The sequence below is a fragment of the Morchella sextelata genome (genome assembly GCF_020137385.1).
Source record: "Morchella sextelata strain SCLS chromosome Unknown scls_25, whole genome shotgun sequence".
Taxonomy (NCBI): Eukaryota; Fungi; Ascomycota; class Pezizomycetes; order Pezizales; family Morchellaceae; genus Morchella; species Morchella sextelata.
Window position 1 is genome coordinate 116989 of NW_025408640.1, and position 13920 is coordinate 130908.

A 13920-nucleotide genomic window follows, 5' to 3' on the forward strand; every position below is an offset into this window, starting at 1 on the left:
AGCGATGTAAATCTGGACTTATAAACATCATTCGCTGCTCCGGAACGTATTGCTTCTTCGATGTGAAGGTATGCAGGTATGTGTGGCTGCGCACACCCCTCCCCTCCCCTCCCCCGACATGGCCCACCGAGAGGATGTATAGCTAGACCCCCCCCCCCCCACCCTTCCTCCGAGACCACACCTCACGGCAATTCTGAAGTTACACCTCACTGGTAGGAGAAAGCTGCTAATTCTCCTGAGCTATCAGCTCCGCAGTGAGAACCGGAGCGTCTCTACTCCTTCCCCCCTTTCCCCTCGTGCTCCACCCTCCTCGGCGTTTACGACTACCATTCATTGCTACTTAGTGTCGTAAACAAAATTATTTTTAGTCACAGATAATAATGATACCTGGAAGCACAAAACCTCAAAATAAAAAAATATGCTTATTCTATCTAGTTCATTCTTCAATTCTACTCTTCAAAGGCCGGAAGTAAAAAAAAAAAAAAGGGGGGGTGGGGGGGTGTAAAAGAAAAAAAGTGGTTTTCCGTAGCGGGAATCGAAACCCGGCCTCGCTGTCGTACTTGTTTCCTTTCGAGGGCATGCACCAACACATACGCCACTACTACGGAACCGAAATAACAATGTGCTGGAGGGGATGGTAAACTAGTCTTTCCGGCCTCAAGGTGTCTTCCCCAACCAACATGTGAGGCGAATCCAGGACGGAAGTCCCCCCCCCCCCCCCTGGGGAAGTCGAACTGAATTATTTATGTGATCCTTCTTGAATTCATCAATCCCTTCGTTTGTTCTCAGGACATGTCCCGATCTGTTGCTCACCATACAAATTGTAGACGCCTGCTGGAAGCGTCGACTGAGAGTGCGCGATTTGGTGTGATTACAAGGAACAATATAGAGCTTTTCAAATTTAACATATCACTTGGGGGGTGGCATTTTGGGCGGGTGGACTGGTTTACTATACAGGGTCATGGTTTGTGCTCTCGACCAGTCAGAGTGGGAGTAGGGTAGAGAGATTAGGGGGAGTAAGCATATATTAGACTTTTTTAATATGATGATACATATGCCAGTTCATGGGCTTATGGAGTGCCAGCACCCTTTTCCGCGATGAATGAGACTGATAGCCACCGTCGCCGGATTTCCACCTCTGCTTCCAGTCTGCCTCCACCTATACCACACCTCCCCACCCCCTCTACCTCCCCGCAGCTCTGGAAACTCAAGTCAACGATCATTACGGAGGTGTACTTCGCACAATACTTGTGTAGCAAAAGCTAGAACCGGTGGATATCCAGCCTTCTTCCCTTTCTTATTCCACTCCCGTCTGCAGCTCGTACACCGTACCGGCTATCAAGACCTCCGAGAACGCCCCCTCCCTTCACCACTCCGTGAAGGGTGACCTCTCAGATGGAGATGCAGACACAGATATGGGCATGAAGGTATATGGCAAATACGAACACCTGCTTCCCTGGTGAATGGTACTGATAGCCTTCCCGCCCCCCCTCCCCCAGGCCTCCACCTCCACTCCCATTCCGCCTCTCCCTATCCTCCCTCCCCCTATCCTCCCCCGAACGTACAGCTCCCAAACCTACACCAACGACACTACAGGTGTATATACTTGAGGCGATGACAATGCTCATGCTTTATAATTACCATACCTGCGGCGTCAAAACAGGCCTTACTCTCCTCCCTCATACTCCACCTCCGCACCCCCCCCCCCCCCCCCCCAAACCTCCCATACACCCCCCTCACACCCCTCCTACACCCCTCATACACCCCTCCTACACCCTACAAACCGGCCTGCCCACCCCGAATCACACTTCGGGACGACGGATCACTCGGCCGGTGGAGACCCTCGCCTCCTTATAAGCATACCATCCCGACTAGTCCTTCATCTGGGACAGTACGACTACCTTCCGGGGCTGCACGATCTCAGTCTACGATGTGCACACTGTTCGTTCTGTCGTGGAGGCGGATGTGAGAGCTGAGGTGTGGATGTAATCTGGCAACTAGGCGGGGGTTAGGATGGTACCCCCGCCTTTCCGTCTCCTGCTTGTATATAGTGGCTATCTGTGTGGTAGAAGCTGGGGGAATGTTGATAAAGCGCAATCAATCCTATTCCACACCGGAACGCCTACCACATGCGCAGCATAGGTTGCTATCTCCCCGCCCCATTCCTGTGAACCTGGCGTATTTTCGGGGGTGCGGAGGGCGGATAGTAAGTACTTGGTGATCTTGTTCTGGGTTTTGTTTTTCTAGATTTATTTAGACGGCCCCTTTGTTGTGGGTTGAGATTCTAGGTGTGTTTGGTTTTATTCGGCGGTGGGTTCGGACGGGTGTTTCGGTTGGGAGACGTTGTGCTTGTTGTTGTTCAGCAGTTTTGGCGGGATCAGAAGATTTGTACAGCTGTGGGATGGAAAGAAAGGGTCGGACACACAAACCTCTAAGTTGTCGGGAGAGAGACACACAATACCTAATAACAACCAAATCACGCAACGAAAGAAAAGGAAAGGCTGCACAACAACTATAACGGTCGAAAGGACTTTATTCATTGTAAAGGCGGTAAGTGTGGTTCTAATTCTAAACTAGATGGCTATGAGCTACACGTAGCCACAACCCAGAGCCAGATCCAGAGCAAATCATTCAATCCTGCTGCTTCTCCTTTCCCTTACCCTTGTCATCCTTCTTCGCCTTGGCCTTCTTCTTCTTCGGCATCTCTGAAGCCTGCTCTGTCTCCGGCTCTTCCGGCTCCGCCAGCTCGGCCTTCTCCTCCATCTTGCGTTTCTTGGACTTTTTCGACCTGGTTTCTCCTTCCTCTCCCACTTGCGCTCCTGCCCCGCTCGCAGCTTCCTCTCCCTCAGCTGTCTTATTCGCAGCTGCCTCCCTTGCGGCCTCCTCCCTCTCCCTCCTTGCTGCCTCCTTCCTTTGGCGCTTCGCTGCCCTCTTTGCCTTCTTCCTTTGCTTGCGCGCCTGCGCCTCCTTCTCTGTCAGCTCGGCCTCTTTCTCCTCAATCACCCTTGCCAGCCTGTCCGATAGCTCCGCCTCCATCTCTGCGGTCTGCATTGCCATCCTCTCCGCTGGCTCCATCTCCTTCTCAACGATCTCCTTTCCCGTCTTCTCCACCAGCTCTACCTTCTCCTTCTCCACAATCTCCCTAGCCATCTTCTCGGCCCGCTCCGCCTCCTTCTCCGCGATCTCCCTCTCCAGCCTCTCCACGATTTCCGCCTCCTTCTCCGCAATCTCCGCCTCCAGCTCAACGATCCTCCTCGCCACCCTCTCCTCCTCCCTCTGCGCCCAACTCTTCTTCGTCACCTGCCTCCACACCTTCATCCGCATCTCCTCCTCGCGCCCAAATCGCTCTCTCTCCTCCTCAATCTTCTCCTCACCCGCCACATACGCCTCGTCCTCCTCCGCCTCCTCCAGCCTCTGGTCCTGCCGCTCCAATATGGCCTCGTGCTGCTGGAGGATCAGCCCAAGCGCGTCTGCGCGCGCTATCAGCGCCTGTATCATGGGCGTCATGACGCCCTGAAAGAGGAAGTTGCGCGTGAGGTTGTACCCGAGATGCTGCAGGCGGATGCGGAGCTCGGTCCGGCTGTCGCGCGCGGCATTGGCCATGTCGAGCGTTACGTCGCGTCTGTCTTGGAGGGTTTTGATGCGCGCGGCGCGGGAGGCGGGACTGTTTGGGTCGGGGTAGTCCATGCTGGCGGGTTTGCTGGTGGGGGTGACCGTGGGGGCCGAGAGGAGTGGGGGTGGTGATAGCTTTTGTGTCAGTGTTTTCAGGTGGATTTTATTTTTTTTTTTTATTTCGTCGTTGTGGTTTTGGTATGGTGGTGGGGTGGAGAGTGTTGGGAGTTTTGCGGTAGATGTGAGAGAGTGTGTCTGGGAGAGGCTAACTTGGCGGATTTTAAATGTGTCGTTCGACAGAATGGCGATTTGCTCGTAAGATCTTGGCTTGATATATGTTGCCTAGCTTGAGGTGTAGTCTTCCGTTGAGCACTAATCTCAACACCACTGTTGGCAAATGCTATATAGGAGTGCCAAGATCCTGGATTTACATTATGATAACGGTGCCGTCAACCTAAAATACCTGCCCGAGAGTCCGGAGGGATGTGATGCTCAGGTTGAGTATGCCATCACATACAAATTCCAGCCATCAATCATGCGAGGAGCCATCTCGAAGACTGACATTGCATATATCTTCTGGGTGTTAGCAACCTTTGCTCCAAAGATTTCTCCTGGTCTTTTACCCAATAGTTTAGAAAGGGCCTACCACAGATGTTCGGACGCACACAGATGTTCAGTTATAACCTCGTCATCTTTGAGGCAATTGGCGGTAAGCATAGAGTACGTGAATATTGAGATACTTTGGTTTTCGACCGTTGATATAGGAACTCCATTACGACTGAGAGGGTAGCTTTCCGGAGAGACTCAGACGCACACAGCTTAGCTGTCCAAACCTCTCATGCCCACACTCTCTGATCCATATCTCTATAGCTAGCTATCTACACCGTCTCCGACAAAAGAAGCACCTCACTTAGCTAACTAGCCCCACATTTCCAACCACCAAGGACAATGGAGGAGAATGTGATTGGCCATGCTTCCGACCCCGGGGTCTTCACGTTGGTAGAGCAGCCTCCATGGAGGACGCAAGGAGGTTCTATTGTGATGAAGTGTCTTACTGCAAAGGATGTAGTCTGGTCAATATTGAACTAACCCGCAACAAAGAGAGGTATCGTCTCGCCATGTACCTGCCCACCAACTGGCTCAGTGTCCTTGTTATTGTGTTGTTCCGTGCTGGCGGTAGGGACAGGTTGTTTTATCGATGGGTACTGCCGTGCAGTATACGTGGCTGTCAGTTACGTATACTATAACTGTGGGCCTATGGCGGGGGGTAGGTGGCGTGTCAACTTGTCCTCAATTGTGTCGTATAAAGTGAGAGGTTCTAGTAGTCCTGTGGATTTCATCATCGTCTCTCTTATCATTCAATCTTTTTGTGTTTTACTACAGTCATGATCATCAGAACAAGCAAAGCGTTACAGAACCACCTGCTGGGCACGTCATCATTGAGGACCAAGCATGCTAGCTGTCTATAACAGCGTTGATTCCTAACCGAACGAAGACCTTTCACTCTATCAAAGACATCCCAATGACCTGATGACATTTTCTCGGTGCATGCAATATATATTTTCGTAATATGAATACAAGGAAGCACTTCCGCCCATGGCTGAGAAAGCACGAGGGATATCATTATGATTATAAATGAAGGAGAACACTAATGAAATAGAAGAAACAATGCCAGATAGGCGCAGACCAGATAATTATAAAGTATCTTCCCCTCTCAATACCAGCTAGCAGAGATAGAGCGACTCAACAGCACTCACTCACAGTTCTTCCCTACAGATATGCCAGTCAGCGCCATCAGAAGTTCTGTCAATAAGAAGGTTGACTTACTTTTTCACCCCCCCCAGGGCCATTAATGATTCCACTGCACAAGAACGCCGCCTCCTGCGCAAGGATGTCCTCCGCCGTTCTCCCTGTCCCCGTTCGCAACATGGCCATCTGCCCCCTGATCACCTCCATCTCGACTCCCTGGGTGCCGTCCAGTCCAGACCCACACGCCAGCAGATGGAACACTTGCAAGTACTTTTTCGCCAAGGCCCTCACCTTCTCCTCCGCTTCTCCCTTCCTGCCCTGCGCCCCCGCCTGCAATATCTCTTTAACCAACCTGACCTCCCCCAGTAGCTCCTCTAGGGCAACCCTTCCCCGGCGCTGATACTCGTTATCGCTCACGTCCCACCTCTCCCATCCACAAGTCTCCAACGCCTGCCTCCACATCCCCACCTCCTTCGAAACCATCCTCGCAGTCTCTAGATCACCACTTGAATGTCCCCCCTGCTCTCTCCATGACTGAACACACGCCTCCATCCGCTCCAGCCGCTCCAGCACGCTCCTTGCCCGAGCAGCGTTCTTGCGTCCGTGCTTCTTCTTCTGCAGCGGAAACAACCCTATCTCTTTGACCAGCTCTGCCGTCACCTCCGCCTCCTGGACGGTGAAGCGTGCCTCTTCGAGCGTCATCTGATCATCCTCGGAGTAGTTCGGCGCAAGCGGGTCTTCGAGGATCGTGACCTCCTCCTTGACCGTGCGGAACGGTGCGGTAAACGTTGTGGAGGGCCCCTTCGGGACGCGCCCGGCTTGCGGCAGCTCAGACAGATGGCCCCCGCTGTGTTCGGGGAGCCAGGAGAGCGCAGAGCGAGGGTAGGCGGGCTTGCGCCGCAGGCGGAGGGAGTAGGGGCTGACGTGCGGGGGGGAGGAGGGTGGTTCCTGCTTGATGGCGGGCATTGTAGGTGTGGAGTGGGGGGGGAGGTCTTGGAAGTCTAGAATGGCGATGGATCCTGATGATTGGTAGGCGCGTGTTGATGAGCTGCACCGGATGATAGAGTGTGCTGGTGACAGGGGCATATAATTCTTGTGGCCTCTGGGGGTGGAAGAGCGCGCCCTATTTATACCCTGGAAGGGGCGTAGTACGGAGGTGCTCTTCCGCATGGAATTGCCGTTTCGGTGTTTGCAGGGGCGGTATTCTATGGCTAGCCATAGAATAGAGGTGCGGGTAGGCGCATATGCGTGGGAGGTGGGTGTGTGCGCTTTGTAGGGGGCTGTCACGCCGGTGGGATTGTGCAGGTGGATCTTGCTGACTGTTTGGCAGGCCCGAGGACTTGGGGTGGTGGGGGAACATTTAAATGCTGCGTCCTATTCTAGTGGCGGAGGTGGTGCTTACAACGAAGCCTTTTCTGCTCCTGCTAAGATGCTAAGATGCTAAAAACGGCTATAATATTGCTTTCTTGAATATGGCACCATCACGTCTTGATCTAACTCGGAATCCCTCCTCCTAGTGCCTCTCCGACCTTCGTCGTTGTCGATCCTGCGGTGATCTATTGGTTATCATTAGCGGGTGTCAAAATGTTGACACCTTTCATCCGATCCTACTGGACAGGCATAACCACCGCGCCACCCACCCACCCATAAATAGATTATTATGCCCTAGTAGACGGTACCAATCACAAACACAGTGCAGCTTTCATCCTTTTACGTTGACATATCGACATCCATATTCCATCATGCCGGACATGTGGCTTGGCATACCACATTACCGGCCAACGACTCTACCATGCCAGAGGTTTAAAACTTGCGAAATCTATAGCCCAGCGCCGTCAAAACTGATAGCAAACTGTATGCGCTAGCGCATCAACAGTGAAGGTGGTAGGAACAGAGTATGTACGATGTTAACCCATCTATACGGAGGTGCCGGAAACCCCCGCCTCCCCAACCCCCCACCACCCAAAAAGGCTTTATTCCTCCAAGCTCTTTCACTACTCTAGCAATACTTCTAACTACATGTATCTTCCCACGTTATCATCGTCAGACACTCGAACCCCCACCCCCGACTTGACATCTGATTCACATCACACATTATCACTCGTCCTTCACCCTAATCAACGAAGTAAGCCAAGACACGAGTGATAGCCTGTGAGTCTTGGCCGGTGCTAGGCAATATTCTGTGCATGCGACGTGGGCGTAGGGCTATGGCTGCTTGCTTTGTTAGTGGCATTGTGGTGGGACTTGTGGTGCATGTGGTGCCGGGAATATGGTGTGGGGTGTAGTGGAGGATGTGGAGGATGTGTGGAGGGGTGTGGGTTAGGGTTTCGGTGGTTTTAAGATCGCATTTTCTGGTTACGGGTATTTTCGAACGCTGAGCGACAGTATATGGCGCACAAGCGAAGCTGAATATAGTTTGGGTCGGTGCGGTGTGTTTATTGTTGCTAAGGATTGGTTTCTGATCATGTTCTACATATGTGGATCCACCGTTCGGTCACAGATGTGAGCGACGATATACGCGGTTTCTGAAGAACCGAGTGGGACTTAAGGTAAATACCCACACCTATGAGTAGTACGTGCAGCTATATCTTGAGTCGGCTCGTAAGTAGTTATAAAAGTGGTCGTCTCACTGAATATATAGATCTCATGATCTAGGGAAGATTTTCACCGCGTGGGTTACAGTATCTCCCCGAAGATTATGAACGAGTAAAACGCGAGCTGTAATCATATTAATGTATTTTAACGCTACAGTATCCTGAGTGTAGGAATGGGTTCTTGTATTATATAGAAGACTGCTATTTAGCCAAATCCGGCCGAGGATTAAGTATAATTAACCCTGAACTATAGCAGCAGAAAACCAATAAAACCGAGTGAGAAATACATATACCACCAATCCACCCGCCCTTCCCCCCACTCTCCCCTCCCCCAGTCCGCTTCTCCATCTGCCAACAAAAACAAACCAAACCACCCCCCCCCCCCCCACACCTACTCCCCATTCACAACCTCCCCCACCCTCTTCCCCAACTCCCCATAAAACGCCCTCACCTCCGCCCAATACACCACATCCTCACCCCTCACTTCCTCCCCCACCAATCCGTAAAACGCAAACCTCTCCACCACCGACATCCACATGCCCTCAATCATTGCCACCATCTGCACCCTCTCCTGCATCTCAAACGGCGCCGCGTCGGCCTCATGCGCGGCGTAGGCGTCAAGGTGCTGGCCGAGCGGCCAGGTGAACTTGAGCATGTTGCGGATGTCGAGGAAGCGCGGCGCGTTGGGGTACAGGTCGGTGCGCGCGTTGGTGGCGCGGTAGATGTAGGTGGCTTTTTTACCCCAGTAGCGGGGGTCGGTGGGGCGGGGGGGGGTGGAGGTAGGTGTCCATTTTTTGCGGGACGGGAATGGAGTCGTGGTTTTTCTTTTTTTTTTTTTTTTTTTGGCTGGTATTGGAGGGGGGGGAGGGGGGGGGCTTTATATAGGGTTGCTACCTCTGGGGGTGCTGGTACTGGTAGTTGTTAGGATGGGATTTCTATAGCTGGCCGGCCGTAAAGACGGGGATAGAAAAATGGACTCGGTGGCATTGGTTCTTGGGGGCTCAACGATAGACACGTATGTGGGCTTCGTGTGGAAATCTCGAGTTCTCTGAATCGTATTGTGGCCGGTGGCAGAGAACCGGAACTAGATACTCTGGCTCCGGGTATGAAGAAACCAATACTCGTTTCTCCGACGCGTTGGTCCATTCAGCTGGGTATTTGATTGGATAACCTCAATATTGACAGCGTCACATCTTATTTAAACCCCTTCTACTAAGTCGCACCTATCATCACTCCCGCCTGATGTTGTCAATGTCGTGTGTATTCTATAACTACTCACATCTTGACTAGAGTGGACATCAGCGCATATCGTTGTATATCCTAGCCAATTGATTGGTTGTGCTTACCGTTTAGAGATATTATCTACCAGAGAATACATACTTTTCAATAGGAGTTCAGAGCTCCTATACAAGGTCCCACCGCCACCCTTAAAATATCCCGGGGGTATATAAGGCCTGTCACCCTAGTTAACCCACATTCTCTAGATCTCTCACCTTCAACACCAACCGTCAGTATTCTATCCAAATCACCTTCTAACAATAGCTATTCGCAATCGAATACTGAACACTCAAAACTCACACAATGGACAACTACGAATACGTCGTCTCTCGCCTCGACCTCCGTGCGGCACAACTCGCCGAATTCTACATGTGGATGGGGCGAATGAGCTCTACGCTCATAGACTACGGCAAACAAGTCGGCCCCCGCAGCCGCCGAGTCCCGGCAAGCTTCACCATGTCCGAGCTCACTAAATTTGCCAAAGTGCTCAAAGACTCCAACCTCGCAGATCTGTTCAAGCACACGCTAGACCGTCTTGCCGACAGCCTGATCCCACGCTTTGACAACGGGGATGACCTTACAGAGCAGGGCCAGCAGACGCTGAACGTCATCAAGCATTACAATTTCCAGAAGGACAGGCTGCTGACTGAAAGGGCAGCTTTTGTCGAGCTTTTGGAGAGTAAATTTGGCATCTTCCCGAGAAGTGACCGCGAGAGAGAGGCGAGTGTCGAGTTGATAATGCTGTCGCAGGCGGCGTATATACCCTATTCGTACGATGACCAGAAAAACATAATGCACGAGAAGTTTGGTAGGACGACGACGCATTATACCTATTGTTCCAAGGCGTGGTATTTTCCTAGGACGGGGGTTGTGTCTTTTGAGACCTAGGGAGCGAGGATCGCTGATACGAGGTGCTGACATTTCTACTCTGTTCGCAGTGGTGTTTTTCCCTTTTCGCTTGTCGTGCCTGGCACATGTTTCATTTTTTCCTTGGTATTTCCCACGATTATTTCCGGAGGCCTTCTTAATCCTTTAAGTTATTTCTGATGCCGTTTCTTTTTAGGATGCTTTGATTATCAAGAATTTAAGTCTGTTAGTTTCCAAATTATATAAGTCCCAGCTTCATTAATCATGATTTTCCGTGCATGTAGCTGGCCTTTAATTATACCGCATGATCATTTCGTCTGATAATACTGTCCGCCCTATAATTGAGCGTCGATCCCCATCTAGGTGCGAGACGAATCTACCGATAAAAAGGGCAGCTGTATCTGTCAGCAAATGCTACAACCTTGGGGTGAGCCGTATTCCTGCAAGACGAACGGACACGGCTTTCGTACAAAACATTTACATCCTCCATTATACCAACAGGAGTGTATATTCATTGTCGACTAATCCGATATTTCATTCGAATCCTAAACTTTGTATGCAGCTCCAGGAAGAGCTAGCTGGTGGTCACCGACTGAAGGATGAAATCCCCGGCCATCTTGTAACTTGTTTCGCAAGGACGAGAAGAAGTGAGTTGGGTGCCGGTCCCTCCCTCCGGGTTGGGAGGTGGTAAGTACGGAGCCTAGCTAGGACGGCAGAAGTATACTATTTTCCGGCGAATTAACACCTCTTTCAATTAGGCCAGAGCACACCCCAGTTCGTAGAAACAGCATCATCAATGCGTCTGAAGCGTACGTACCGATGATTATATCCGCTGATACTCATTCTAAGAGGGAAAGAGCCTCCCTTGACTCTTATATATATATATCCTACATATAATTATAATGACAGATCTAGATGGCATCTACCAAGACAAGTTAGTATGCTCTGTCCTGGCCCTGGCCCTTACCCGACACTCAACTTGTACTCAGCATCAAATCCCGCCATAGCCATACATAGAGGCATACCTACGGCATACCAAACCCCCTCGTGCCCTAAAACGCCCATCCTCGACATCTGTAGGCGCTGTTCCGCAATTATTCGTAATTCGAGTGACAGCCTATGACTCCAATTCACAACCAGGTCATCCCACCCGTTCTAAGGTTCTCAGGTCCTCACATTATCACTCCTCCGCCTGAAAGAACACATGTCGCCGTTTGAATGAAATAACACTACTGTGTGCGACGGGGAGAGTGAGAATACAGACTAGACTCGGATTAACTAACCCCCCTGCCGGAAAAATGATAATCCGAGCCGATTTCGGCATATACCCAATCTCATGTGGTGGCCAAATCGCGTAGAATTTTGGCAACATGGAGGCCACATCGTTCTATAGGATACATGTAGTTATAAAAGGTGTGAAATCGATGTAACTATCACCTTTCCGCTCATTACTATCTGTTGGATCTCCTCGTGGCCAGAGTTCTAGGTAACGCTGCTGGAATAAGGATAGTTCGCTTATTCCACTTTATTTTCCATGGAGATGAATAAGAAAAACCAAGAAAAAGGAAGATAAAAGATGGAAAGACAGGCAACAAGGGGGAAGGAAACAAAAAGTAAGCACAGAAAATCAAAAGCTACTTGATCAATCTTACATATCGCCAGCCATAGCCCACGCAATATCATATCCTAACACAAACTTCAGAATCTAAAATCATTCTTGCAACCATCACAAGCGCTCCTATCGAGGGAACGCTCATCAAAAGGAGATAGAACGTTATGGCATACGGTGACATCCTCTCAGATGGCACCAAGCTAGGAAACCCCCCCCCCCCCCCCCCAATTTCCTACCCAGGTCCCATAATCTACCATTGCAACAACGTCCTGGCCGGAGAAGCTGTGAAGAAGAGATTCTATCACTATGAACAGAATCCAAGAGAAATGGCCCGTCACCAAGGAGGTCATAATCCACCACCGCTGTTCACGTGTGCTGTTGCCGGCACCGAAATGGGTGAGCCAGTGTATCACCAGGTAAGGTAACGCTATAATTATGACAATCGTCAAGGGTAGGATAAGTGACCTGAATATCTGCGCTTATTTTAGCAAAAAAAACCCTAACCTACTCTAACGGCTGTAGGAACTAACCTCCTATTTCGAAGGAAGGGTTGGATACTCTTCTAGAGTTGCACTAGCCTCTCCCACCGCGCAGCTTGTGAATGAGCTGGAGAAGGTCATACCTGTGGCTATATCTCGATAATGTGGCCTTCCTGGGGTCGTGCTGTGAGCGGCCTGGTTCAATTGCCCTTCTGTCTCGCCCAAAGTATTGGGATTTGTGATCTGCATCTGTGACTCTCCCAATCCCGAGGAGTCTGTGGTAAGATCCTGTGACACTCGGTGATTCACCATGTAGAGGTACGGATATTCAGGTTGGCACAGAGCAGCAGCGAGATTCAGAAATGACATCAAAATATATGGCATGCTTGTCAACTAGTATGCCGCATATCCGAAGCGGGATATCTGATCTCCTCGTGCTTGATACAACTCGAAGGATCCATAAATAATTTGTGCGATACCCGCAAGCGGCTTGATCACACTATAATTGCATGAGATATCGATGTCGGTAATTCCAAATTCGGTTTCAATATTCTCCAGATACGCAGTCACGTGGTAGCTTGTGGGAACGCGGATAAAGCCGTAGTTAGAGCAGTTGCTAACTATGGCTTGGGTAGTTGCCTTTCCTGGGCCATCCGAGCTAAAGTTCACCCAGCTCTTTAATCGTTCGGATAAACTGACCGACTTGGCCGGATATTGGCCGTGGACGCTGAAGTAATAGGGGTCCAGCAATTCCCTTCTTGATATTAGCCCGACGGTTCCTACAAAATAGCACGTGGATTATTGCACTTACGAAGGCTTACGGTCTTGCACAGGCATTAACATAATGAGTGCGCTCGAATGCTGAGCCCTTTTCAGTCTGTTCTTTATAGAAATTGGAGCTTGAAAGATATTTTCAAGCTGGGCTGTAATTATTGAAATCGGATGGATGCACGCCCACGCCATACACCTCAACTTAATATAAGATTTTGACCCTGCAGGAGTAGGCGCTGTAAGAGTATGAAGCCCATAGTTGAGCGCAAAGAACTTGACAACGTCCCTTGTCGGCAAACGGTATCACCGTGCATTCCCCATATTCTTGTGTTATCGGTTGTTGTCGTATTCTGCATATTTTGCAAACAGATCGGGTATTAGTTGAAGGTGTTCTGGTAGGGACGTTAGTCAGGGCCCTTGGTTCCCTATTATGATGTCAGATGCTTTGCATTGGTATCAGAATGACCGGCAGGCACTTGCACGTACGAGAGATAGGAGGCAATGAAATACTGTTCTCAATCTCCACGTTGAATAGGTTGTTTTTAATTTTTAGCATCGATCCCTCTGCTATTACGTAGTAGTTCATCTCCTCGGCCGACACGCTCAACTCTAGAGTTCCCACACATGCGCAGATGGCAATTGATTCGGGCACTTCTGCGATTGGTTTCTTTTGCGATTGGGCCATAATTCAACCCCCTGTGTGGACTGACCTCGCTTCTGGGCCAGTTCTAGAGTCTGAGAGTGCATACCTGGCGTGATTGTAGGATTACTGATCCAAATGGAGTAGCCAATCAGAGAGTGATAAGCTCTTACCCCGCTCGTTCAGGATAAACATGCATACTCTATCTAGGTATTTACATATACTCTATGTTCCCAAACGTGTTTCCAAGCACAGGAGAGGGACAGGTGGAACCAATTCATTGGAGCACCTATATGTAACCTCAATTACGCCGCACAG

The 13920-nt window shown here is 50.3% G+C and overlaps 5 protein-coding genes across 5 annotated transcripts; 1 reads left to right on the forward strand and 4 right to left on the reverse strand.

Moving 5' to 3' along the window:
- Positions 1-2631: 2631 nt before the first annotated feature.
- On the reverse strand, positions 2632-3687 carry H6S33_007943 (uncharacterized protein; the record flags this gene model as incomplete). The annotated part of the gene is made up of 1 exon (XM_044839524.1): positions 2632-3687. The coding sequence occupies one exon, from the start codon at positions 3685-3687 to the stop codon at positions 2632-2634; it is 1056 nt and encodes a 351-aa protein (XP_044688134.1).
- Positions 3688-5355: 1668 nt separating this feature from the next.
- Positions 5356-6327, reverse strand: H6S33_007944 (uncharacterized protein; the record flags this gene model as incomplete). The annotated part of the gene is made up of 2 exons (XM_044839535.1): positions 5356-5382; positions 5440-6327. The coding sequence occupies 2 exons, from the start codon at positions 6325-6327 to the stop codon at positions 5356-5358; spliced, it is 915 nt and encodes a 304-aa protein (XP_044688135.1).
- Positions 6328-8346: 2019 nt separating this feature from the next.
- On the reverse strand, positions 8347-8610 carry H6S33_007945 (uncharacterized protein; the record flags this gene model as incomplete). The annotated part of the gene is made up of 1 exon (XM_044839546.1): positions 8347-8610. The coding sequence occupies one exon, from the start codon at positions 8608-8610 to the stop codon at positions 8347-8349; it is 264 nt and encodes an 87-aa protein (XP_044688136.1).
- Positions 8611-9536: 926 nt separating this feature from the next.
- Positions 9537-10121, forward strand: H6S33_007946 (uncharacterized protein; the record flags this gene model as incomplete). The annotated part of the gene is made up of 1 exon (XM_044839557.1): positions 9537-10121. One exon carries the CDS (start codon positions 9537-9539, stop codon positions 10119-10121), a length of 585 nt encoding a protein of 194 aa, XP_044688137.1.
- Positions 10122-12584: 2463 nt separating this feature from the next.
- H6S33_007947 (uncharacterized protein) lies at positions 12585-13034 on the reverse strand (the record flags this gene model as incomplete). Its single annotated transcript, XM_044839568.1, has 2 exons — positions 12585-12945; positions 13003-13034. The coding sequence occupies 2 exons, from the start codon at positions 13032-13034 to the stop codon at positions 12585-12587; spliced, it is 393 nt and encodes a 130-aa protein (XP_044688138.1).
- Positions 13035-13920: the final 886 nt, after the last annotated feature.